Source organism: Molothrus ater, chromosome 18 (assembly GCF_012460135.2).
Source record: "Molothrus ater isolate BHLD 08-10-18 breed brown headed cowbird chromosome 18, BPBGC_Mater_1.1, whole genome shotgun sequence".
Taxonomy (NCBI): domain Eukaryota; kingdom Metazoa; phylum Chordata; class Aves; order Passeriformes; family Icteridae; genus Molothrus; species Molothrus ater.
The window spans coordinates 5398612-5426055 of NC_050495.2; the positions used below are offsets into that span (position 1 = coordinate 5398612).

A 27444-nucleotide genomic window follows, 5' to 3' on the forward strand; every position below is an offset into this window, starting at 1 on the left:
GCAGGGCAGCGGGACGGACCCTCCGCACTGCCGGGCGGGCCGGTGCCGGACACCCCGGTTGGCCGCTCCGGGCCCTCACGCCGCCGTTGCCGGATGGGGTCACCCGCGGTGTGCGGGACGTCAGGAGCTGCAGTGTTGGTGAATTTTGGGAGCCCGGTTCCGCTGTCACACCGGCTCCACTGCCCTCGCGACACCGCCCTTGGCGCTGTGCCGCTGCCCGCCCGCTCCTCTGCCACACTAAAATTCCCTTTTACACTTTTACAATCTGCTTCAAGCAAAATCCTTCGCTCGCGGATCGCGGTTAACCCTGGGCTGCCCCGGTGTTGCCACACAAATGAAACGACAGAAAATCCGTACAGCCTCGGTTTCCGCGGCCAATGCCGCCCTCTTGTGAAACCATTTCTTTTCGCCTCCATCGCAGTCTCGACAAGGACAGGGATTAATAACGACCTGACAACCGTACAAGGTTCAGCCGGGCTGGGGCTTCCACCTTCAGCTGGCGCTAAAAAATACAAACTGAAAGGAGTCTGCAGGTCTGAAAGCTCAGAAACATTGAAAGAAGGCTGAAATCAGCCCCAAGTAGAGGAGCCCTTCAGGCGGTGAGGAAACTGGAGGAGAGAATTGCCGTGGTAGCTCAGGGGTGTGATACCGGGCAGTGTGACAGGGACAAGTTCTAGCGAGGCTCCTGCTTGGGGGGTGTGAATACCACAAAACAATCCTCAGCAGAATCCAATTACCAAATTCCTTCTGGTAAATAATCTTCCAACACATTCCACACGTTCACAAACACAGGAGCAGCAAATGAGATAAGAAATGTTTTGATCATTCTTTTCTCTGCTTCTCTCACAGCTTCCTCTGTTCAGAGGGCATGTGAATACCACAGGGGGGAAGAGAGATGGGACCACCTAAGGCCTGTTCTTTGTGTTGAATTTGGCTTTCTCCTGGTTTACATAATGATGGAAGTTATCCTGTGGCAAAATGTTCCCTAAGAACAAAGCAGCCCGGAAATATACTTCCACTTGGAGGTTCTCAAAGTTGTAATTCAGGGATAACTACAGAATTTGCTTAAAATAATGTGTTCTAAATATATTGATTTGCTTTCTCGTTCCTGAGCATTACCTTTCATTTTTATCCCCAGATGTTTTCCACAGCCATGCGGGCTTTTGCTTTCCCTCTGTTTGAAATGCACACACAAACATAAAACCAGGGAAGCTGGAAAGAAAAAAACCACCACAAGCTGCACACTTGTGTTCCAGTGGTGCATCCTTTTCCCCAGGGGTGACCCATGGTCCTCTCTGCAGCCCCCAGCTCCCCTTTCCCTGGAGAAATTCCACATTTCCTCTTGCCAGGAGCCAGAACCAATGAGGTATTCTCCAAAGGACAGAAATGCAGATAAAATTCAGCGTTGCCAAACACTCCTCCCCCACATGAAAGGCTGTATGGACATCTATTTCCATGGAAGTCCTTGAGTGGTGACTCAGGCCTGCCCTGGCTCTGGCCATGAGGAGCAGCAGCGATCAGGGCTGTAAATCTCAGTTTCCCCAAGCATTCAGGATTTTCCTTTATTTGGTTTTTCAGAACGCTGGCAGTGTGCAGAGCCTGCTGCTGCTCCTTCCCCATATGGACAACATTTGTGTGGTGTTTGCTCAGTGCCCAAAGCCTCTGTTTACAGCTGCATCCTGCCACACACCAGGGTCACAAGCAGCCACATCCTGCTGAGCCCAGGCCTGGCACACACAAACCACTTGAGCCCACTCCAGCACAGCCCCTCTGGAGGAGGGAACGCTGCCCCAGGAGCTGCTGCTCATGGCAGGGCTCCAGCCCAGGCTCAGAACCAGCACTGCCAGTGACCCCTGGCTGCTCTGAGTGTGCAGCCTGCAGCCCCAGAGCAGCTCTGTGGGTTCAGTTTCGTGGGTCTCCAACACTTCCCTGCAGTACAAGGGCACCTTTCACGTGGGGGCACAAGGATTTAACTCATCAAGTTCCAGCTGGCATCAGTATGGGGAGAATCTCTTATTCCTTCAGCACTCTCACGACCCTCAGAGCTCCTCCCAGCCCTGCCAGTCCTCTCCTACAAGAGATAAAAGTGAATACTGGTGCTCCCACCACCTGTCAGGAGGAGGAAAAGCAATTTCCAGTGAGCACTGGTGACAGGAACACTGCATTGCACAAAACGGGAAGTTCCAGAAGGAGCTGAGGAGAGCTGCCCACAGGACACTGTGGACACCAGGGGAGCTGGGTGTGGGGTGAGCAGAGAACCAACAATCACCCTTCCCAAATCCTTCCAGATCAAGACACTGAGGCACTGAGAGAACTCATGCTTTAATAGACACTGAAATCACAAAGAAGAAAAGGCCAAATGCCTTAGCAATTTCAATAAAAATATGAAAATCTTTTTACATGGTAAATTTCATAATATAAAAAGTTTAATGCTGTCTGGAAACAGAGTTTTAATTTACAAAGAAAGTCCATAGAGGCCAAACATGGCTAACACTGCACGTAGGGAGAGCGAGTGCTGAAGGGCTGCTGCTGGGAAGCCTCTGCTGAGCATCCTCCTCTCTGGGTCACTGTGCTCTTCTGCAGCTGAGGGAACCAGTGCCCACACACAGTGCAGCCCTGCTGGGCAGCATGGCAATGCAAAGAACCCAAAACTGCTCAAACCCATCATCACCATCCAGCTGAAACTACCAATGCTTCCTAACAGATTCTCAGACACCTCTGTGCCCCTGGATCTGTTCTGCAACTTGAAGAGATGTTCACAGAACGAGCTTGCCCTAATGAAAGAAAATATGGCCTGGAGTGATATGCATGGGTGTAGCACCCCCTCAATGCTTTTTTTCCTTGTTTCAGTAAGGTATGATTAAACAGAAGGAAAACCAGTATCAGGCCAGAGGTACAGGCTAACCAACAAAATCAAATTAAACTAGATTTCGATCACAGGGGTTGTTTACTGTTCCCATTTAGTCGGAGCTAAAGACAGTCAATAAAAAATCTGAAATCTCACACAGTAAAAGGTACAGGGCAAAACCAAAACATTCTGTGGCCTTGGGGAACGGTTGCATGTGGCAGGTTTAATGTGGAAGTGGTTAATACCTAATTGTTATTGCTCACTGTATTACGCAGTGTTGTCACTTGTACCATGCACAAATACAACAACGACAAATGCATTAAACCCACAGAAGGAATTCTAACAGCAAATGCAGAACATGTGATTTTCATTTCCTGAATTTCTCTACGTATTGGGCAAACCTGATAAAACTCTTTTTTTTTTTTCCTCACAAAGGGGTTGTTTCTCATTCAGGAGGTGGAGGAGTGAGGGACAAGGTGTGCAGTGTCTCCCAGCCACGAGTAAGCATGCATTTCATGGCTCCTGGCAAGCCAATGGAAGTGACCTGTGCCAAGTCAACGGAGACCTATTTCCCAAAAGACTTGTTCTAGTGACACTCACCTTCCATATTTATACAACATCAAATTCCCCAAATACTGAACTTTCTCTACATCTGAACCCTTCCCTGCTTCTAATGCTCCCCCCTCCTTAAAAACAACAACAGAAGAACCACTCCCCCACACCCCCCACCCCGATTTAGCTCTGTCTGAAAGCTTTAAGCCAGCATGAAACCTGCTGGAGCACAGAAATGGGTTGTAACAAAATGGCAGCATAGAATTTCTACAGGTTAAAAGATCCTTTAGTTATGGAAGTAAACTACAACAAAGAGGCTTATTTCTGGCGTGTTATGCAGCACTACAGGGAGTATTTGCTGTTGCTATAAACAAAAAGCTGCCCACTTCCATCCTGGGTGTTCCTGGGATGTCGTTTCAAAAAGTTTATGCTGGTTAGAAACAGAGCAGGTCACATGAAGTCTCTCAGCAGTCCTGTGACCACAGCAAGTGGCACAATCAACAGCATCTCTGTCTCCACAAGGGGCAGACGCTGTGCTGACTCATTTTGGCCCACTATTCTAATTTCTCCTGCCAAATGACACGAAGGTGATGTTTAGCACCAAACCATCACAGGAAGATGTCATGTACAGACAAATAACTTGCACCATAATGAGTTGAACAGACTGACTCAACTGTTCTGCTACATTGTGTACGAGTAGGTAACTACTCCTTCTCTCTGCGCTGAAAACTTTGGTGATCCCCCCTCCCTAGTTAGCTGGCTGTAACAACCCAGCCCAATATCCTTTGCCTTTAGTGCTTGTGTTCATTTCTTGCCACAATGAAAAGGAAAACATTCTCCTGAAACCAGCAGACTCCAGAATATTCTCACAGCATGCATCTGATTATGCCTGCGAGTAAGCTGAGCCTAAGCATTCTCATGTTTCCATATCAGAACTGAATTCTCTGCCCTGCTATCATGCTTTTCCTCCAAGATCCCTAAGAAAACCACAAATCATCAGATCCACATTTACAACAAGAGCATCCAGCCATGCTAAGTACAATTCTCTGCATCAGCAACGTACTCTGGTACGTCCACAGAGCTGCCTGCACTCTCCATCCAGCTGCAAGACTGGAAGTTGACTTCAGATCCAGCTAAAACTCAGGGCCTAATGAATTCAGCCTCACAACACCTCTGTGAGGTAGGTAGGTAAGTATTTACTATCCCCATTTAGATAGAAAGGGAAGACGAGGCACGGAGAGGTGAAGTGATTAGCCTTCAGTCACTCAGCCAGTTCTGGGAGTGCAGAATAGACACCAAAACCTTGGTGATACAGTGCTCTGACTTCACAGCCTGGGAATACCTTGTGTGGATCTGAGCTCACATGGTGGGGTCGATGCTGCTGCACCCCACAGCTTCAGTGCACGTAAACCATCACTGGGATCCTGATCACAGCACTGCATTCCACAGCCCTCTAGAAACCATCTCCAGCCTGCCCCAGCTCCTAAACCCCACCTAGCCTAGAGAAGCTGACTGTATGTGTCGCCCTGGGGGTGCTCTTGGTCCCTTTTCTTCCACATGTCAGAGGGCACTCAGGTTCTGCATCCAGCCCCTCCGCTTGCTGCCTCGCCTTCTGCCTCCAGCTGCACCAACACTGGCACACCTGCTCCAAAGGAAACTTGTTTCCACACCTGCTCCAAAGGAAACCTGCCCCCACAGCAGGGAAAAGGCTCCCAGACCTGCCTGCACTGAGCCCTGGCAATGATTTAGCAGGATCAAGGAGGGATTTTTTTGGCCTGGTGATGTCTGAATCACACACACTGATATCACATTCTTGCCTGCTGTGGAACTGCAAAATAATGTTCTGAGCTGCAGCATCTGCTATTCTTTTCTGTGCTCACTGAGCAGACAGAGATGTTAAGTATTGCCCAAAACTTGCCAGGATAAAAAGTTCACTTTCACAATGTGGTGTGCCAGAGAGACCAGAGCACTCAATAAAACCAGAACTTGTCTCTCTGACACACTCACTACCACACACACAGGCTCACCTGGTTTGTTAAGCCCCAAACATTTCCTTCGAGCAGACCAACCAGCAAAGTCTCATCTGAGGGCTTTCCCTCCAAAAAAGTTACCTGAGATGCAGATTTTAGAGCAGGGCACCTCTCTCCTCTTGTCTTTGTTTCACCAGTCTCTAAATGATGCACCAGAACTGCCAGATCCTGCTGCTATGGAGTTTTACTGACAGCAGTTTCTGGTTTGGCCAACCTGGCAGAGGTATCTAGAGGCATGTGGTCCTCTCTGTCAGCCTTTGAAAGCAGTCGAGTAAATGGCTCATCCTTCTACAGGCAGAGACTTGTACCTATGTTCTTTGTGGTACACAGAATGTTCTGCCTCCTCTCCCTTTCCTCTCTAACCCCTGATATGTGTAATTTCTCGACAAAAACCCATCTGTAAAACTTCCGGTTAAGAAATACAAGGAGGTGGCTTAAAAGCCAGTGTTTAAGGAGCAGACAAGCAGATACTTTGCACCTGCTGCTGCAAATACTGAATACTACAGAGAACCTGTTATCAGGTGAGTCTGGCCAAGGTCCTGATAAGGGAAACAAAAACCCTATGTGTGTGAGGCCGTGTGCCCCCACAGTGACAGCAGGCCTGCCTGTCCCATCCCTGGGCACTGCCAGCTGAGGGCATGACCACGGCTGCTTAGCTACTGGTTCTGTTTTGGTAAAGGCAAGTGGGCAGAAGCAAATACTTCAACAAGACTGTAAGTCATCAGCTGGTTCTCGGGACATTTCAACATTTGGAGGAAGGGAAAAATCTTCCTGGTGACAAAAATTTATACCCGTTCCCAGCTGGCAGCCTCAGGGGACGCACAGCTCCCAGAGTGTTGCCAGGTGAGGAATGAGCTGATGTCATGGAATTTGTGGTTTCAGGGCATCTGTGTCCATTTGGAGGGATCTTCTGTGGTGAAGCAGTAAGGTGTTGCCCAATAGACAGGTCCTTCAGTTCCAGCTTCTCTGCACTTTCTTCTTTGCTGTGCCGTGGTGATAAATTGAGCAAGCTGAGGACATCTTTCTTAGAAGTCATTGTTCCAGGAGCTCCTCGGAGAATCTTTATTGGACCAGTGGAGTGGTGGGGAGTGCTTTGCCAGAACATCTTTAAGTTGTGAATTGCTTGCACTTTTTCATCGATGGCAGCCAATTTTAATTTGTCAATGTCTGGGGCATCAGCTGGGCTTGAGCGAGCAGAACCAGCTGAGGAATAGGAAAGAGCAGGAGATGGAGTGCTGCCACCAGGAGACTGATGCCCTGAACTCGGAGAGATATTTCTGGGTGATTTAGAAATGTGAGCACTATAAGGAGAGCTGGGGTACTTGAGTTTAAAGGGAGGCTGCTCATTTAAGGACCCATGTGAGTCACAACCCGGAGATGGCTGCCCACTGTACTGACCTGTGCCTTCTCTGTTTGACATCTCCGACGTCGTGGGGCTGTTATAGCCAGAGCTCACCTTCTGAAGGGATGAACTCCTCGTTGGAGGCTTTGGTTTGATTGCAAGAGGGGAAGAAGCCTGGTTCCTGTGGCTGGAGCTGAGCGGGCGGCTGAAGGCGCTGGTCTCCGAGGAGCGGAAGGCGGACACGCCGCCGGGGCTGGGAGCCCCGTCCTCGGAGCTGCTGCTCTTGCTGATCTGGCTGCTGCTGCTTCTCTGGAGGCGTTCAACAGCAATGAGGTGACTCTGAGTTTCCTCCAGAATTTTTTGGGCCAACTCTTGTGGATCAAGCTTTGGATTACTGTCCTCCTGGGATTTGACGGTGCTGTCAGTCTCAGTGCTAGACTGGTCAGATTCCCCAGTATCAGAACTTGCAAGTTTCCCAACTTTTTGGAAAGGTGAATTTGGGCTGGGGATGAGAGTCATTTTAACAGGAGAATTTGGAGTACTTATGCTCCCTTTGGAGTTGATGGATGCTTTAATGCCTCCATTCTGACTAGTTTTGGGCTGTTTGTGATCAGGGGAAAATCTTGGTTTTATGTTTTCTTGGTAACTGGCCAAAGGCTCATTGCTGATTATAGAGAAACCTTCATACTCTTCCTCATCTTTGCTGGCTGCAGTGGCTTGTGGTGACAGCTGGCTCTGAGCTGCAGACCTGTGTGGATAGATATTCTTGGGCCTCTCATAATCCTGCCTCCCTCTGTGTCCTGCCCCATCCAGCATGTTCTCTGGCTTGGAAACAAAGCTCATGGAAGAAGCAATGGAGCTCAGGCTGTACACAGAAATGGCATCTGAGGCAAGGCTGTCCGGACAGGTAGGAGAGAATGGAGGGTTTTGATACTGGGGTACAGGGTTGGAAACAGACTGAGCAGAAGCCAGTGACTCCAGTGATGAGGAACTGTCCAGGCTAAGGCGCTTGGGCAGCTCTGTAGAATCTGAAAAAGAAAAGACAACATTATGCACATGCCTCTAGATACACCATAAAATCAAATAAAAGCAGGTAACATTCTAGCAGAATTAAGAGAAAATGCTACAAAACATGTCCTCAGGTTCTGTGCTACCTCAGAACGACCAACTAATACTTAGGTAAGGAAAAAGAAGTGCACAGGCCAGGCAAGCACCTCTGTCCAAGTATCCTAGATGGAAGCTGTCAGTTCATTATCATTTTATTTCTCAACACAAAGAATGAATTATTTGTCCTCCAGTTGCTGGACACTATCTCCAGCTTCTGCTCAGACAAGTCCTTCCCATACAAAAATAACATTTACTCCAGTCTCTGTATCACACCTGGTCTGTGTGACACATGTGTGACCTCTGCAATGATGCAAGTGTGAGATTTCAGCAGAAGCCATTCTGATCAAATCACCAGATGACACAAGAGCAAAAACACACTGAACAGCTTTACCAAAAAGTGCCAGCAAGGATTGTAGAGCAAAGTGCATGGTCCTCCTGGTAGCTTGTTTCCCAGTTTTCAGAATGACCTCCTCTTGGCCAACTTCACAAAGGTCAAAACCTGTAGTGGGACATGGAACAGAAAACTACAGCTCACAGAAAGACACTCTGTCTCAAATAACAATAATCTCATTTATAACACAGGCAGAACAGAGAGGAATGACAGCCTGCAGCACCCTCAGAAGGATGACTTCACCTCTCATGTGCAGTTTGTTGTCTGTTTTTTTCCTGTTTAGCACACCTTCTCCAGGTGTTGGGAGCTTTGTGGCTCTGGACCGGGATCACACACACTCATTAACAAATCACTCCTGTCAACACTTCTGTAGCTGCAAATTACTTGGAGTTGTCAGGAAATTATATACCAAACACATCTCAGGGGACAATGTTCTACATGCCAAACAATTTATTATTAATTCCAGGGTTTCTCACAGAAATAGAGCTGAAGAGCACAGATCTTGGAATTTGGCAAATGCAGGCTGGGCTGCAGGGGGCAGACAAATGTGAAGCTGTGAGTCTTACCAGTGTTTCAAGTCCCCACATGAGACACCAGCAATGGATTTAGAGAGACAACAGAAAGAAGTGTTTTCCTACCTAAAGCTGCCAGAAATTCATGACAGCCAGGCAGCCTCCAGAGCTGGACACTGATGGAGACCTGGATTGGTGCAGAGGGGAAATCTTGCTCCTTTTCTCCTGCTTGAAGTTGAACCAGGACTTGATGCAGCTGAAGACAGCAATACAGACATTAGCCATTCCTTACAAGTCACATCACTGCTTCTCCTACAGCCACTGATAAAAGCAATGCCCTCTGCACACCCTTTCCCTGGACACCCAGTTCAGCTGCTGCTCCTGAACAGAGCAGTGAGATGGGAAGGTCTGGGAAGAAGGACAGTTCAGGGACAGCAACATCAGACAGCCTGGAACAGCAACAAAGGCAGGGACAGACCAGGGGTGAGGGCTGGGGGGTGGCCAGTGGAAACTGAGCAAGAAGGAAGCACAGCAGGAACATCTGTGAAGGGAAAGAAAAGGAAAGAGATACTCTGGGGCTGCTCACAGAAATTTACTAAAGCCCATTCCATAACTGAGCCATACTCCTTATGCAAATCCTAAGAAACTCATTAACTGGGCAGAACAAGTCATATGAAACCATGGAAGACTTTCCTAACATCTCCATGGCCTCCAGGAAAGAAGTTTCTCAACTGTGCCCAAGGGACAGGAGTAGCGAGCTAGAGAGAAAATGTGTTTATGAAGATCTGACACAAATTAAGATGCCAGGATCCAGTGTAATTCACCAACACAGCCAGGGCAGCAAGGATGGAAAGCCATTAATCAGGGACCAGCTAACCTCAGGACCACCCATCTCTCACAACCCACAAAAGCTTACACAGGCCTTTTTCCACAGTAGCTGTGTGGAGCAAATCCCAGGCCTGAGAGTGGGAGCAGACAGGGTGCAGCACAGGGCAGGGTGTGCAGTGACCCCTGCACTGCACCCTGCACCTCAGTGTCCCCCCCTGCACATCATACTCACCATTCCCACCACATTTCTAACAGCCTTCGGGCAGCAGGCAACAAGAAAGGAAAAGAGGAGAAAAGAACATGGGTTACTCTGTGCTACAAAGTGCCTGTGCTGAGGAACCTTGCAGGGACACATCCATGTCCAAGCCAGCACCCTGACTGCAAAATGCTCTGTCCAGAGAAAGAAGGGAGCAGTGGGAACGGCCTGGGCTGGGAATCCAACAGCATGGGAACAGGCAGCTGGAATCTGGGAGTGCCCAGCTCATGACAGCTCAGACACTTAGCAGGCAGACACTCAGGCCAGCCCACACTCTGGCAGGAGGCTGAACATAAACCAGCCCTTCTCTTGTTTCCTCTGGGACACAGAACTGGTGCTCAGTGCAGGCAGAAATCACTAACTTTTCCTTGCACATGCAGTAGTCTGAAGTTCTCTCTTTTGTGGCTCCTGCCTTCTCTTTTGTACTCAAAATAAGCATTTTCTATCCAAGCAGCTGCTCAGGCTCCCACCTTATTGCTTCACTAATGCCAAGAGCACTCACTCCCCTGTGATGCTGGTCACCCACTCAGGAAAACCAACCAGCAGCACGCAGGGACTGACATTCTGACCTCCTGCTTCTGTCTGGAACAAAGTCTGCTTTCCTCTGGGACAGGCAGAGTCCCAGCTGCTCACACCATCCACTGCCAAGAGGCAAGAGAGGAAAACAGCAATAACCACAATGGAGGGGAGAGCTGCTGAAAACCACCATGTAACAGGGTAGACTGGTGCAAAGGGGAGTTCTCTGCCAGGGGTCTGGGCTATGGAAGAAAACTTGCAATATCTCTGCCAGTATTTACTCTGTGGGGCAGCGAGGAAAGGGTGTGTCTTTTGTTTGGTAATTACCTTGGGTAATTTAATTATCTGAGGCAGGGCAGCAATCATGAAGCCACCTCATTAGCACTCTAAGGCATTTTGAGCCATGGGAATGTTGTCCTGTCCTCTTCACACCCCTTGGACCTGGCCTCCCTTGGGTGGCCATTAGGGAAACAACCCTGAAGTTAACCACACACATCTCAGGCACTGAGGAGAGCCAAGGCAAGAGGCAAAACACCACCAAGGACACTGGAAACATCTCAGACATCTCAAACTCTGCTGCAGATCCTAACAGGGTCCTAACAGGAACCCTTTCCTTGGAGCAGGCTCATCCCAGTGGGCTGCCAGAGCTGCTCAGCAGGTCACAGAGAGGCTGGGGCTCTTCTCTGGCTTTTTCTGCAGACTCCAAGGGCAGCCTGACACCACACAGAACCAATCCCAGCTCCCCATCACAGCATTGCCTGGAATGTTTCTGCATGGGGAAAAGGGAAAGACAGTGAGATATAGGCCCATTCCCTGTGTGAGTGTGTCCATGTACTACAGCAAGCAAATGATGAAGAGAAACCTCATTAGAGGAGCACTCAGGACAGTCAGAACCATGGAATGGGAAGCAGCCAGGCTGGTGGCACAGAGAAAGGTCAGGTCAGGCTAGGCATGCTCCAGAGACAGGAGAGGGGAGAGTGTGGAGGAGGCTGAGGGGAGCAGGGAGAAGTCCCATCACCACAGGTAGCACTGCCCTTCTCCTAAAGACCAGAAATCCCTTCCCTGGAGCTGTGGGCACACACAGGAGCAGCACAGGCTCAGGGAGTTTTCTGACAGACCTTGCATTGTTCACAATCAACCAAACCTTGGGACTTCAGTAAATAGAGTGGGCAATGAGCAGCCAACGTGGGCCTAGGCAGGATGGCCAAACAGCAATTGAGGGTGTGCTACTCAATTCCCCCACGCTGCTGGAGGGATCATGCTTTCACTTGTCACTGAACAGGGAGTCCCAGGGCCATGCAGCCCTGCAGCCACCTGCATATTTGCCTTCTGGACACACACTTTCATTCACACAAACAGGCTAGTTTAGAATTTCAACCCTCAAGTCTCCTAGCAAGCTCTGGGTTGATAAACCAGGGCATCAACCATTCTGCATATTTCTGCATTTACTGACCTGGGAAGAGCCATTTGGAACCTGGTACTGGAGGAAAACCTCCCAACTCACCCTGTTGATAAGCTGCTCTCCTGTTTCTGAAGCTGTGATAAGTTTACAAAGTGCCTGAAGTGCAGGGTTAGGCAAACCTGAAAAATATCAGCAGAAAAATCTGTATCTGTTTCTTGACTGAAAGAAATGCAACAAGCCTGAACAGAACACACACTTGGCTAATTGCTAAAACCTCTCCCCCACATCACTGGACAGCTCTGGAAGCAGCAGCAATTTCCAGAAAGCAAAAGGTTTGCATCTGATGACAGGCTTCCTGACTGAGAGCTGGGAGAGAGGAACAGTCACCTCACGCTTACTCAACCCAGCAGCAAATGATTCTCATCAGTGGCAAAATTTTCAGTTAACATTTACTTTTAGAACTTCTTCCCAGTCCAATACATTGATTTCATTGCTGTAAAACATCCCTTTTTCACATGCTGCCATCATGAAAAGGTGTGAAAGGCTGATGTCTGCCTCCTCTCACCTAGGAGGGACTGGATGGTGGTGCTGCACTGCTGCAGCCTGTCCCCAGGGTCTGAGGTTGGGAAGAACACTGCTGCTGGGAGGCCGCTGGCTGGTGGGTCCAACCGAAATCCCACTGCTGTCAGGAGTGCCTGCCAGCCTGGAATGCCACCAACTTTATTCTCCACACTCTGCTGGGAGGTGTACATGGAGTTGTGCTGCCCGTTCTGGATTCGCTGCAATGATTTCTCCACCTGTGGGGAAATAAAACACCTTCTTGTACAAGATGCTGCTACTGACTGCTTCTTTTTACTGGAACAGCAGGCTGGGAGACAGCAAATCCAAGATTGATCCTGGCCTGTCTCACACAAGAGGACATTAGTGCCTTGGAAAGAAAAGCTCCAGTAACTCAGCTTTCACAGCTGCAACATCACAGTGATGAGTGTCAATATTCTCTGGGACGCTGGGAACAATAATGCCACAAGAAATGAAGTAGCAGTTTGTTTGGGATAGTTTCCTGTAAGCCTGGCAGCTGCATTTTTCCCTAAAGATGATTCACCTTGGGGTTCCAGGCTGCTTATTACCAGACAAAGAGCCTGCAGCCACACAGCAAACAGGAAAGAGAGATGAGTGTCCACAAACCCCAGCAACTGGGAAGACCAGCAATATTCACAGGTTTCCATCATTCTGTGGATACTTCACACTCCTGTGAGACCACAGATGATGCACTGGGAAGAAAAGTATTAGAAGTCATGAGTGATCACTGCAGCCACCTGGCAGTTGGCTCCGGTCCCACTGTTCCCCAGGACAGACTGGTGGCACAGATGGGGACAGAAGGGCCTCTTATCTTCCAAACACACAGAGACAGCAGTGACTGTGCTCTGTGTTTCCATGACTGCCATGTTCAGAGCTATTTCCCTGTATAAACAATTAATCCCAATGCTTACCCCTTAAGCAGAAACCCAATTCAACAGCTAATGCAAAGCAGATGGGTCTGGGGAGGATTCTGTCACAATACAATCTAAGATTTTGCTTACTTTGCCTCTTTTTGCACTGAACACTTCCTTAGGTGTCCAAGTCTTTCCACACTGACCCGGAGTTTTGCAAGAGGATACCTCATGGCAGGGGAGGGGGGATGAAGGTGTATATATAATTTTTATCAAGTGGGAGTGGCTGCACATCAGGGAGTGGCTGCTGTTCCACTCATGCCCTCAGGTGAGGGTGTCTCAGGACTGGGTGGGCTGTGGTGCCACTCATGGCTGTGACAGTGCTTCCCTTCCCTTACCAGATGAAGGAGAACACGCAGAGCATCCCGGGCCCTGTCAGGGTGCTGCAGGATCTCAGTCAGGGCCTGTCCTACCAGTGAAGAAGGGCTGTTCAGCTTCATATCACTCCCAATAAGCATGAAGCCTGCAGGATTCAGAATGAGAGACAGTCAACCTCCTGTTGTTATGGAAAATGCTCAAACCAGACACAGATGTCCTCTGCCCTCAGACCAGTGAATGATGGTTCACTGTACCTTGCACAGGGACATTCTTTTCCCAGAGCTGCTGCCCACTCCCTGCCCAGTCATGCAGACTGAACTTCCAGAAGTTTCTAGATACTTCTTACTGTCTCCTGCTATTAAATCAATAGTGTCTTCCTGTTCAAGCAGGCAGAAAACCACTGGATTGCAGCTAAACTTGTCCAGGCATGCTCCAGGTCTCCTCTGCAGCCACAGAAATCAACACATGCCAACAGTGGTCATAAACCAGAACTCTGAACATGAAAAGTTTTTGCTGTTCTGGTCAGAAACCTGTCCTGACTCATGCCCCATTCAATGCCAGACTCCCCAGATGCCAGCACAAGGAGCTCTTCATGTCCCTTCCCACTCCTGCAGTGAGGATGCAGCTGCTCCTGGCTCTGCTGCTCTGTCCATGAGGATGCAGCTGCTCCTGGCTCTGCTGCTCTGTCCAAGACTCAGTGCCAAGGGCCAGCAGTGGAAGTCAGGGACTGTGTGGGATGGACTTGCACAGTGCCATGGAAGGGGCAGTACTCAGACAGCCTGAGCAGCTGAAAGCCTCTGCTTGCTGGCAATGCCAAGCACTGTGTCCACACTTTCTTTTCTGCCTAGGAAGTGGTCACTTTTGGGGCTTTTTAGTGCTCTTTTCTTTTGAGACAGAAATATCTTGGAAGGAAAATAAAATCCCAACTGAACTGTGGACTGTAACCTGAACTCAGCTCACAGCTGGTACTACCTGAACCACATCCTGATGCTGGACAACATGCCTGAAATCACTGTCAGCCTGACTCATTTTAACATGTTCCCACTCCTCCAGCCATATGCAGTTCACACCAGAGCCATATTCACCACAGTTTCCTGAGCTAAATAACATGCTTCTGCTGCCTGTGCAAAAATCAATTTGGGGAATGCCTGCAGCTTTCAAAAACCAGGCCTCATGCCAGGAAGAAAAATTAGGTTTTCTGCACATATTCCTGTCACAGCACTGCTGAACTCCAAGACTTTGTCATTCCAAATCTCAAAGTACAGATCTAATTGAGAGGGAGCAAGAACCAGCACTGCACAAGGAACTGACACTGCTGAGACATTCCCAATGGAAGCAAGGGAAACCTTTCTCCTAAAAGGACCAAAGGAATAAGCCCTACAAGGTTTATGTCACAAAAATCACAGCTACTTGCTGCTGCTTCTAGCAGCACTTCTCCTGCCTCCTGTGGAAGTGTCACTAAATTTTCCATTTAAAAGTCTGTATGTGTGCTCCAGCTGACTCCATCCCACGGACACAGGAAGTGTGAGCCTGGAGATGTCAAACATAGAGAAGGAGTTGTTGTACTGCACTTTATTTCTTTCCAGTCATGAAACACACTTCACCTCACAACTGCTTCTAATTATACCAAATCCAGACCCACCTACTGTGCCCAGTGAAATGCTGATGGGTCCTGTGACACTGACATTCAGCCACACTCAGCTGAATCAGAGTCTGAGGCACAGGGGCTGAATTCCGGGAAAGCACAGGGCACACACTGCTCCCAATTACCTGCCAGCACTGCTCCCTGCTTAGCTCACATAGTTTGGCAGCTCCCTGGTTAGAAACCCATCTGATTTTTTCAGAAGAAGACTTCCTACCTGCCCAGTTGGCTGGGTGGGAGAACTGCTTGCTGCTCTGCACAGTTTTCATTGCTTCTCCCAGGGCTGCGCTGGCTTTCATCCCGTTTAAGAGAGAGGAGTAGAAGGCGTGCACAAACATTTTGGAAGCAGCCACAGGAATGGGCCAGAGTGACACAAGGACACACTGAGCCCCAGCAGCCAGGAATGCTCTTGTCAAGCCAATGACTCCATCAGAAGTGACTTTGCTGTTGGACTCTTGGTAAGAGCCAAGAACCACCAGCTTGACAGGAAGACGCAGATCCAGCACATCAGCTGCTGTAAGCAGGAACTCCTGGAGAGGAGGGCAGTCTGAGATGCTCTCCACATCACTGGCATCATCCTGCATCCTAAGAGACTCTGGGATTGTGTAGGGGTTCCCAAAGGAGCTCTTGCTGCTGGCTGGGTTGCTGTCAGTGTTGGGTGTCAGGACCAGAGCAGCCAGTTTCCAGGAGACGTGGGTTGCGAAATGGACGCATTCTGCCTGAGTCAGGGCACTCATGACTCTCTCTTTTGTTGATGAGCTGCCAACTAAGGGCTGGCAGCCAAGTAATTCAGATACCATATAGGCTTCCTCTTCTGCAGAGGGCATGGGTCCCCAGAGCCACCTGTCCATAACTGCTGAAGGGAGCTTGGGATTTCCTATCACAGCTGCCATTGAGGTAGAACTGGAGTAAGCAGGAGTATTCTTCCTCACATGGGACTACAGAGAGAAAGAGAAAATGCTGTTCAAAGATCTGATTTCTATGGCCCTGGAAATAAAATATCCTGTCCCTTTGGCTCTAAACATAAGTCTGGTTGTCATAATTACAGGAAGACTGGATTTCTTTAGTTTCTTCTGTTTAACTATTCCAAGGAACACCTTTGTTTGAATCTTCTATCCCCAGATCACAGATATAGCCCAGGTCCCTTTGAGGGCTGCAGCAGAGCTAAAAACATAAGAGCATTCCAGGTTCTCACATTCTGGAACACCACCTGCAATCACTCGCTAAGTGGTTCCTCATACCTGTATTTCCAAGATCAGCATCAGCACTGCCAGCAGCAGGTGCTGCACACGGCTGATGCTGAATGGAACAGCAGTGATGCTGACAAGATTCAGACCCTTCTGCTGTTCCACTGACTGTGCTTAACCCAGGGCAAACCAAGATGTGCCACAAAACACTGCCCAGCAAGAGCAAATGTGATTTGGTGCATTCTCCCAGAAATGCTGCTGCCAAACCTCAGCATGAAGATACTTCTGCAGGATTCACCTGTGGGATTTGCTTTCCCTCATAGCTTTGGTGTCCTGAGACATCAGTGGCCTTCCCCACTCAGAATGCTAAAATGGAGGTGAACATACCAGCAATGTGACAGGACAGTCAGCTTGGCAAGGAAGCTCAGCACAGATCACAGACACCTACATCTCTATAGTTCCACAGCCAGCACATGCAATCCTTTAGAGGAGGACATCCAAATGATCCAATCCCCTTGTCCTTCCTGGCATGCCTGGGGCTGTGATTGAGTGCTGCAGGAACTACATCAGAACCTACTTCAGAGCTGTGGTGCTCAGGGTGCTCCTCACACCCAGGGTGGCCTGGTTGTGGTTTCTGTTGCTGTGTGTAGCACAGCAGGACAGAGCTGCTGCCTTGTGAGCATGTACCAGGACCTGCACCAACAGGAGAGGTTTCATAAGCAGTGTCAGACCTTGGAGCTGGGGTTCAGTGACTGGATGGAGGGCACTGCAATGAGGCTGAAGCGCTCGTAGAGGTACTCGTTGGAGGAGCTGCCCTTCAGCAGAGCAAAGGGAATGAGGTACAGTTCTCCCTCCAGAACCAGGACCAGCTGGCGGTGGCGGCCCACAGGCCCACTGGAATGCATCAAACCCTGAAAAGAAAGAGCAGAGAATTAGTTTGGCCCTTTCACTCCACCCATGTCCCTGCCTGCATTTCCCAAGCATGAGGCTCTGCTCTGACCCCGTATCAGTTTGGAAACACCCACACCAGAACCATGCTCTGTGTGACACATGAGCACGTCCTGTGCAGCTGGGCTGCTGCTCACCTGTGCCCAGCCAGTTCCACGGGGACAAGGGAGCACTGAGGGCACTGACCTGTCTGCTCTGGGTCATCACCCTGGCCTCAGCCCACTGGGGCCCAGCCTCATCCTGGTTCTGCAGCTCCTTCTGCTCCAGCCTGAAATCTTGGCTAACCCCCACCACCTATGCCTTGTCACTATTGTCATCATCTTATCCTTTGTCAGAGAATATTCTTTCTGATATTGAATTTCTAAAAAGCCATTTCCTCTGAAGAGCAAACCATCTACAGATAGATTTGTCCATGGCCTGCACTTCCAGACACTTGACGTCATCATCAACCCAGAGTCACTAAAAGATCTAACCAGGAAGCATCTTATGGATGGAAGTGAAGCAGAGAGATTAGTCAATAGGGAACATGCAGCTGGGCACAAAATGTGGCAACTGCTCCTGGTCCCATGTAACTGTGGAAATTTATTCCTCTAGTGTATCATAAAAACAGTTAGTTTTCACTCCAGGAAAGAGTAACTTCAAAGCACTGCAATTTGCTCCAGCTTAAACACTGGCAGCCCACAAAAATAAAAAAAGGCAGGAATATATCCTTGTCTCTAGGTGGTCACTAAGACCCCTTCCACCCCAGACTGTTCTGTGAAAATACCACAATTCAGAAATCAGCCCCAAGCTGTTTGTTCTTGCTCTCCCACACTGAGAGGGTTTTGGTGTCTGTGCAAAGCCTTACTCCTTCCATGGGTCCTATCAGTAAGTCGTAGAGAGCACGGAGTGGGGGCTTGGTGAAAGAAGTCTGCCTCCTTGGAAGTGATGATGTTCCATCCTTAACAGGAGACATGGTACTGCTGAACAGGCTGGTCATGCTCTGACAGCTCCTGCGGGCAAAAGCCAAGGGAGAGGTTAGCTGCAGGAATCTGAGCTGCCCTGACTTCTGACAGCGACCCTGTCACCCAGGGCACTCTGCTCTCTAAGATGCTTCATAGGAGGACTCCAGTCTACCATTCAGCTTCACACCTCAGTGAGCAGTGACATTAATGGCAGGATGAACCAGCTGCAGACAGCACATGACATTGCTGTGGAGTTTCTCTCCACACTCCAGTGCCTCAAGTGCTGTTCCCAGCTGCTCCTGCACACCTATGGGCAGCAGCTGTGTGCAGGCAGGCATGAGACCCACTGACAACTGACCACAGCCACAGGAGGATTTGCACTTGGGCTGTGCACAAACTGACCTGGTGATGTCAGAGGAAATGTGACAGCAGGCAAACCACGAGACATCAAGATTCTGCACTTCTCAACACCTGGTGCCCATTTCTGATAGTCCCACAGAGCTCTGCACGTGATCTCCTGGCATCAGCAGCCACAAGTGTCTGCCCTGCTGGAAATGAACTTGCCCCATTCTGGGCTTACTAGTCCAGCAGCTGTGCTCCCCAGAAATGTTATCCTTGGCTTGGGACCATTTTATGTGGAAAGGGTAACTTTCCAAAACTTTTTAGCAGGTGAACATCAAAGGAAAGGTAGGGAGGCCCAGGACATACCCCAGCCATTTCTGATACATACAAACACACAGACTCAGAAATTACATTTCCCCCTCTCTTTCTCCCCTCAGCTGCTGCAACCAGCCTTCTGACCCAGCTCACATCATGCCTAAAACCTACAGCTCTCTGAAGAAAAAAATGCTTTTACCACCCACAAGGAATTTCCATCTTATGGGCACACAGGAATAACCTAAGAGTGCCAAGAGAAGCCTGGTTTCTGACTGCCCATGCCCTCCAACCCAGAGATTCCAGTAACAGTATGAGTATGCTGCTCCTGCTGCTGCCTAGAGCTGCTGGAAACTCATCTGGGGGATTTGTGCAGCAGGGTGGATCAGCACAGGCTTGGCACTGTGTGCTCCCCTCACACCCATCTGCCCTGCTTCACTGCAGCACCTGACTGCAGGGTTCAGCTTTATGAAGCACAGATTTTAACATCAGATCAGGAAAGAAAATCTGTGCAGGGATATCCAGTGGTCTCCAGGACCTTGTGCCCTGATGCTCCCTGAGTGGCTTGTTGCCATCAGGCAGCACTTGCCAGCCCCACAGCCCATGTTCAGCCATTGTTACACTCTCATTTACTGCAGGGAACTGGGGCTTCATTACTCCCATCAGCAAAGCCCTCCTGCATCTTGGGTTTCCCAGCCAAGCAGCTCCAGATTTATTTCTTCACCACTCAGACTGCTTTTTATGAGAACCAATCCAAGGAAGCACCATAAATCTCTCACATCTCCTGCCTCTGTGTGTGTGTGTGTGTGTACACAAAGAGTGAGGAAATCCACAGGGGAGGATGGACAGATCTCTTGTGGCAAGTGGAGCTGACCATGAGCCCTGGTCAGCCCATTCTTTCCTCCTAAAGAAGCCAGGAAAAGGCTCCAGGTGCACTGATGATTTGCACCTTGCTCTTGCAATGCAGAGGATCCCCTGATGTCTGAACAGTGAAATCTCTCATTTGGAAGCCTCTGCTCAGACTCTGCAGTGCTGCTGATTTATAACCCTTTGTACAGGCAGCCTAGCCTGCAGCAAGCAGAGAAACAGCACAAACAGGCAAGGCTTAGCTCTGCTCCCTGCCTTTGTCTTGGGGATGCAGGAACAAAGCAAAGCCTCAGAGAACAGGCTCAGACTGACCTGGCTGCAGCCTCACAGGTGCTGGCTCTGCCTGCTGAGGATGAGTGGCTGGGCCCAGGCAGAAGGAGGGGTTCATCCCAGACCGGGACAGAGCTGCTCCTGCCTTAGCACTAATTAGGATTTTGATCAAGTTAAATACTCCCCATGCCAGTGGGAGGGATGAAGTCAGGTTGGTGCTGCAGGGGTCTGACAGCCTTGGGAAGCTGGAGACCCATCAAGCCTTCCTCAAAGAGACTCTTCCTAAAGATGCAGCCCTAAATCCACATTCAGGGCCTTGACACACACACCATACAAAGCTGCAGTAAGCTCCAGAAAACAGCCAGATCTGAGCTCCCTGTAGATCCTTTCAAGGATCCACAAGTATACTATTCTCTGCATAAAAGCACCTACCCTGAATTCAGGGCTCAGCAAGCCAGCTGCAAACAGATGTGGCAGTGTTAGCTCCATCCCCAGGTCCCTTGCACAGGCAAAGGGAGAGGGGCAGGCAGGGAGGCCATCCAGCAGTGTCTCCTTATTTTTTCACCTCAGTGCTCATTGCAAGAACATCACAGACACGGCTGCTTCTAATGCTTCCCTGCTTCTCTTCTGAGGGTGCTTTTAGTTAAATACCCAAGATGCCCCATCCCTGGGCTGCTCCTAAGAGCTGCAAACTACTGACAAGACACCTGAGCTAAGCTCCTAGGTCTGGATTCAAAGTAATGTATGTGGCTCCTGTGAAGCAGAAAGACAGATGTGGCATGGTTGGCCACTGCAGTGTTCCTGAAGATTAGCATTCCCTGAACAGAATCACATCCTACTTTCCCCTGTAATCAGAAGGACAATCTTCTCTCTTTCTAAGCCTGATAAACTAGCAAAACATCTCATCAGTTCTGGGGATCTGCCTGTGTGATCCAAAAGTAGCAAGCAGTCATAGTCCTTCATCAGTGCAGCAGCTTGAACAGATATGCTCGTGGATTCTGAAAAGAAAACCAGGCCAGTTGCTGGTGCCAGCAGGCAGCTCCCAGTTCTGTAGGGATGATGTAACAGTTCACAAGCTCCACTGGTGGTTCACAACACTCCAGGCTGATCACATTTTCTTTTCCAGCTGAGAAAGGCCTAGGGTGTCCTGTGCTCATAAACCACAATCGAGCACAGATCCAGTCAGAAACCCTGGGTTGCATCACGCAGCCACACTGGAAAAATTCTGTCCTCAATTTTCTTTCCAAATGGTTGCCTTAAGCCCTAATCAGCACAGTCATGTGAAAGGCTGAGAACAAGTTGTAAGAGGCAGAAAATGAGTGGAGATTTGCAGCTAGTACAATCCTGTAACTCTGGAAATGCAGCATATTCCCACCTAATTGGTACAACACTTGAGAGCAACAGAAACATGTATTTCTGTAACAAGTGTGCAGGAGAGAGCTCCAGGCTGTGCATCTCACACACAAGCAGGGACAAAACAGCTGCTTGGAGTCTCAAAATCAGCCCTTGGCCAGGAGAAGAGCAAATTCAGAAGAGCTTTCCCTCTGGACAGTCATCAGTTACAACGGGGACCAGTCCTCGCTGGCTCTGCCCTTGAGCCCTGGCTGCACCTACACTTGCAGTTTGGAGAGAAGCCCATCACCCAGACATCTCCTGCCTGCTGATCCCCACAGCAGTGCTGCGTTCTCACCTGTTCAATAGGTTGTTCCTGCTGACCATCCTCAGGAAGCCAGTTGGGTCAGTCATGGAGTTCAGCTTGTTATTCATCTCCTCAAACTGCTGGTCCATGATATCCCCAGCTTCACTCTCTGTCTCGCTGCTAGCACAGGCTCTGGGGGGAATCAGTGAGATGAAGGGTCACTGATGCAAGAAGGAGCAACAGCTTGATGACAAATGCTTGGCCAGTCTGAGTAAAAATGTTTTTCAAACAGAAGCTCAACCAAACACTAATGCCAAATCTTCCCTGGCTTGCCTTTTGTCAGGCATATAAAACAGCCCCAGCCCCATTTCCTCCTCTTCTGGGATTCCTCAAGGTTTAGTGAGTGGCGCACACAGGTGGGAGTGCAGGACCCTTTCTGTGCACTGCAGGCAGGGATTTCTAAAGCTGCAGCACAACACTGAAAAGCTGAGTCTGCAGGAAACACCAGCTCAACCCTTATCTGCCTAAGAACACGTGTGAGCACATCCTTTCCAAATCTCCACAGCTAACTTCAGGCTCCACATACTTCCTTCACATAGCAGAGGGAGCTGTGCTGCCACTCCTGTTACACAAAGAGAGAAAGCACACAAAGATTTACTCTGTCAATGCCCCAAGTGAAGCAGCAATACAGAGAAACAGCCCAACAATTCTGAATTCCCAGTCTCCTGATATTAATATCTAAATTTTCTCAGTGCAGTTGGGGTGCTCATGGTGGACTGGGTTTGGCTCAGTGAGCATTTTGCATGTGAATCATTCTCTATTTTGTACCCTTTTTTGTTAATGTTGTTGCTGTTACTGTTTGTTTCCTTGTCTCATTGCTGTTTCCAGTAAATTGTTCTTGTCTCAACCCACAATCTTCATCTTTTGTGCTTCCAATTCTCTTCTCCAGCCACCAGGAGGGAGAGAGGGGGAGGAAGCAAGCAAGCAGTATTGGGGTTTGGGGAGTCTCAGTGGGAGAACCAAACTGGGGAGTTCCATTCCTAAACCACAACAACTGCACATCACAAACCTTGGAATTTGTACATTTAGGATAAACCTAGGATGCTACCTGATGAAGCCTCCTTGCATCCCATTTCTGCTTTTTTTTGGGTTCCTGACAGCTTGAAGCCTCTCCTCAAGGGCATGTTTCCCAATAAAGAGCACAGGAATTAAATGAACACACAACCTGTACTTGTGCAGGCAACCAGAGCTGTATCTCTGCTTCTGTATGGATCATGGATCTCTTGTGAGTGAATTTCCTGGTCAATATGATTTATAACCTGTAAGTCCTGACAAAAGCCAATCACTTCATGAACACTGAAATGGGGACAGCTGAACCACAGACGGGGGATTAAAATAAAAACAACATAAGGGGAAAAAAGGAAGAAGAAAATGTTGTCAACAGCTTCTCCCTGAACATTTTTCCTCCAGTTGAGGCATGCTCAGCTCTGAGTCCTGGCACAGTTTGGAGTAACACTCACAGCTCCTTAAAGAGGCAAAAATCTTGAGTTCATGAACCCAAGAGAGCAGGTCACATGCTCTCCCTAAAGAGAGTGGAGTCTGTTCTGACACAAGTTCAAGCAGATTTTAAAATCGCTTACACTTCTTTTTTTTTTTTTTTTAGCAAGAATGCATTACTTTGAGGATTAGTTAGACCAGCTGAAAGAAGCCTTTCTAGCAGAACCTGAAGGCTGCAGTGTGGAACTGAACATGCTGTGCATCCCTTCCCCTCCAGAAAGTGTGAAGCCATGCTCTGGAGACTCAGCACTACCTCTGACCCTGCTCACAGCAGCGTGGACACAAAAACTCTTCAACCTGAACCCCAGAGCACTCCAGCAAGCCAGGACTGAGCAGTCAAGCTCCTTTACATGTGCTGTGCAGATTCACACCCTGCTGCTGGGCAGAGCCTGGGGCTGGGACTGAGGCTGGCAGCTTCTGCTGGGGGGCTGTGGAATCAGCAGGGCTGAGGGGAAGCACTCGAATAACAGAGGGAAAGAGGTTTCAAAGTAGAAAGTGATGCTCACCCACGTGGAACAGCCAAGATTTGTTTGCTTGATCCCCTGCATGTGATTTTGACATGGGGAAAGAATTGACTGCCCATGATTGTACCACACTGGTCCAAGGATCTTGGAGAAAAGCATTAAACCCAGAATCCTTAACCAAAACCATACCCTTACCACTACCACAAAGTGAGGAAGAAGCTGAAGAAGCAGATCCCTGCAAATTAAAAACTCATCCCAGAATCTGAAGACTGAAGGACTGCCTTTGCCAGGAGGAGAATCTGTGGTGACAAACAGTTAAGGAAGCTAAAAATTGCATGTGCAAAACTGCTGCATGAGGCCCAACTGCAGATTCCAGTTACGGATCTTGTGTATCTGCATATCTGCAGGCTAAGACTCAACAATCAACATGTGGGTTCTAAATTATTCACTCAGCTATAGCCACAAGCCACATTGGGGGGGGGGGGATGGTTAGAATTTCTATGGTATTTGCAGTTTTTCAAAGCAAATCATTGAAAGAGAATTAATTACACTGGAAACTGTAAGCAGGATGAAATCTGCCCATATGCAGTCAGACATGGCACCTGCCTCCTCATCCAGTCTACAGATTGACCACACACTCTCTGGGTTTGGATGTTATTTGCATGTGCAGAGAGTTGTTTGGCAGGAAAATAATCATGGTTACAAAAAACAAAGCCTTTTTTTTTTTTTTGCTGCACTGAAAATTTGCCCCTTCTCTGACTCTCAGCTCTCAGACTTCTCAGTCAACTAGCTCATCCCAAAATGTAATAAATTCAGGTGGGAGAGCAGGATGTTAGAGCCCCTGATCCCAACTCACCTGGTGTAGTAGGAATCCACCCCCAGAGCCTCCCTCACGCTGGAGATGTGCTGCTCCAGTGCTGAGTTTGTCAGTGTCTGCAGGGCCACGCTGTTGGCTTCATGGAAGTCCCCAGCATTTTCTGTCAGGCTGTCACCCAGATAATATTCATGGAATTTCAGAATTCCTGCAAGGCACCAGAATCAGGAGTTATTTCTGCAGGGCTACAACAGTGCTGCCAGCAGCTGTCTAAGAAGATGGCACAGCCCCAAGCATTTGGCATTTCCAACAAAACTGGGGCAAAGTGTTCTATGCCAGGTCTCCACTGAACTTCTCCAGCATTTCCCAGCCTTGTTTTTAAAATCTGGGTTTGTACTTTGCAGATAATGGCTCAAAGGCACAAAGGCAAGGAGAGCTTTTACGAGATGCTCAGAATGCCTTTGCTATTGCAGCACTCAAATAAATTATAAACCAGATCTTCCATACAAGCCCCTACTAGAGTAATTCACATTTCAATTGATGCACATGAAAAATACCTATTAATAGCCTCTGAGAAAATTAACTGAACACACAAGGCTGAACAAGAGTGTTGTTACTACAGCAGAATCTCCTCACATCACACACAGTGATTTCACTCTATAAAAGGAAAGAAGATGGATTAAAGCACAGTGAATTATTAAAAGATAGCATTTCACAATAGGTAAACCAGATAAAGGCCACTTCCTGTTTTGCTGAGAATTCCACTGCTACTGCAGATAAAACCTTCCTGCTTTCAGACTGGTCTATTCTTCCTGAGATAATTAATTCTGCAGCCTGTGATCAACAGTAAAAGGCTGCTCTGGATGCCTTAGCAGCATCAATTATTACACACAGTCAGAGAAGAGCAGAGGAACAAAGAATAAAGCAACTCCTTCTGCAGCCACAGCAGCAAACACAGCAACAGCCAAGAGGTTCTGAGGGTTCCACATCAGTGGGACAATGAGGACCCTGGGCTGCCACTGAAGCTGCTCCCTCTGTCAGTGAACAAGAACAGGTCACCATGGCTGGACCAGAGTCACTACTGAAGGGCTCCCAGCAAAGTTTCCTGAGCAAAACACCACAGCCTGTACCCTTCCCATCACCTGATAGAACCTTCAAAGAGGCAGCCACAAACCACGGACTCAAACACTGCTTTTCTCCAAGGCTCACTCTGGGCAAGGAGAAGACTGATTATGATGCCCAGTGGCAAATTCTACACTTGATCCATGTAATTTTAATAAGCTCAGCCTGATAGTGATACTATAGAATTATTGGCATTTTATTGTGCAAACTACAGCCCTGAAGAGCCAATTAGTGACTGGATGCAGAGCAGGACAATCCCATCTTACACTCAGACACTGCAAAACGCTCCCAAAAAGTGTCTCTTCCAACCACTGTCACCCCATCTAAATCAGGCATGTGTGAGTGCTTCCTTCCCTTTCTGAAGCATTTTTCATGCAGTCTAAATAGTGCTTTTTATCTCTCTAGCTTTGTCATGATGAAGGGCTGCAATTATTAAATTATATCCAGAAAGAACTTGTTAAAATTTATAGTCATCACTTTATTAGATAATGAATAACAGCTGTCTGCAAAAAGCAATCCTCTTCAAATTAATCCTCCTTGCTCCTCTGTGATAAGTGTTTCCACATTCATGTGAGGATCAGGCAGTTCAATGGCATATCAGGAAGTGGGGATGCCCTTCTGTTTTCTGCAATCCACTTCAGTGAATAAACCTCAAAAGCTTTTGGAAGAATAAAGCACAGAACTATAATTAAAATAGGGATTCTTATGCAGAGAAGATTCTCATAGAGCCAACATACTTGGAATTTCATTACTCTTCTGTTCTGCCCTGTGGGAAATATAGACAGATTGGAGGTTGAAAAATGAAAATATTAAACATTTCCATCTCCAGGTGAACATCAAAGTCCTGAATAAGCACTTCTGAGTCATTACTGCTGTGGCTATGCCATAGCTTTTAGTCTGTTCAGCTTTAAGGTACTAGATGGAAATGATTCCCTCCTACATTCACTCTGGTCCCAAATTCATTCCTATTCTTCCTGTTCCCAGGCTCTTGTGTCCAAGAAGGAGCTCACCTGCCCCAGGAGCCAGCAGCCAGCTGTACAGATAACCTGCAGCCAGTGAGTAGTAGAGAACAAGTCCCCTCTGGCCATTCACAGTCTCCAGGACCTGGTCAAGGGTCACAGGAGAGTAGGGATCTGAGTCTTGCTGCCCAGTCTGACGTTCCACGAGCAGGTCAGCAAAAGCCCTCGTTCGTCCTCTCTCTGCTACTGCCAGTGCCTCATCATGGTGACCTGAAAAGACAAAGCCATGTCTCACACCTGACCCAAGTGTGGTCTGCAGTGCCACATTCATGGAACAGGGACAGCTGCTATCCCAGTCCCAACCTGGGGAAGCAGTGCCTCCTATTTCCCAAAAGAGCAGTCTCTGCACTGGAACACAGTCTCACAGGATATATTTGCTGCAGGCAATAACACAATGAGCCACAGGGAGGCAAATCAATGGAGGAAGCAAGGAAGAAGAACCAAAGGTGCCCCAAACTCAAAGAGAGAAACCCATCATGGTGTCCTGAACAGAAATGCTGTGCTGTTCACTCCTGGCATGAGCCTGGAGTTCAGCCTCAGCATCTGAAGGCATCTCTTACCCAGGCTGACAAGAACTCGCTGCAGGGCCTGATAGGAGGATGTCTGCAGGTCAAAGAGGGACAGCTTGTAATCAGTGCTCAGCTGCACCTCGTGGCGGATGGTTTCAAACAGCGCGGAGGCGCGGTACAGCTGGGAGGGAAAACAGCCACAGTCACCTCCTCATG

At 48.6% G+C, this 27444-nt stretch overlaps 1 protein-coding gene across 3 annotated transcripts in view; it reads right to left on the reverse strand.

Annotated features, from left to right (window-relative positions):
* Positions 1-2303: 2303 nt before the first annotated feature.
* TTC28 (tetratricopeptide repeat domain 28) overlaps positions 2304-27444 on the reverse strand; it is a 108942-nt gene continuing 83801 nt past the window's right edge. For 2 of the 3 annotated variants that reach the window (XM_036392964.1, XM_036392966.1), the window contains 14 exons: positions 27280-27409; positions 26711-26929; positions 24621-24786; positions 21795-21935; positions 18217-18361; positions 17153-17332; positions 15452-16172; positions 13613-13737; positions 12350-12581; positions 11887-11963; positions 9843-9866; positions 8909-9038; positions 8271-8378; positions 2304-7800 (listed from right to left, as the gene is read on the reverse strand). In XM_036392964.1, coding sequence (XP_036248857.1) covers positions 6173-7800; positions 8271-8378; positions 8909-9038; positions 9843-9866; positions 11887-11963; positions 12350-12581; positions 13613-13737; positions 15452-16172; positions 17153-17332; positions 18217-18361; positions 21795-21935; positions 24621-24786; positions 26711-26929; positions 27280-27409 — 4026 coding nt within the window. In that variant the 3' untranslated portion in view covers positions 2304-6172. The remainder of the gene's footprint in view (positions 7801-8270; positions 8379-8908; positions 9039-9842; positions 9867-11886; positions 11964-12349; positions 12582-13612; positions 13738-15451; positions 16173-17152; positions 17333-18216; positions 18362-21794; positions 21936-24620; positions 24787-26710; positions 26930-27279; positions 27410-27444) is intronic. The other variant, XM_054516719.1, reaches the window with a different exon arrangement.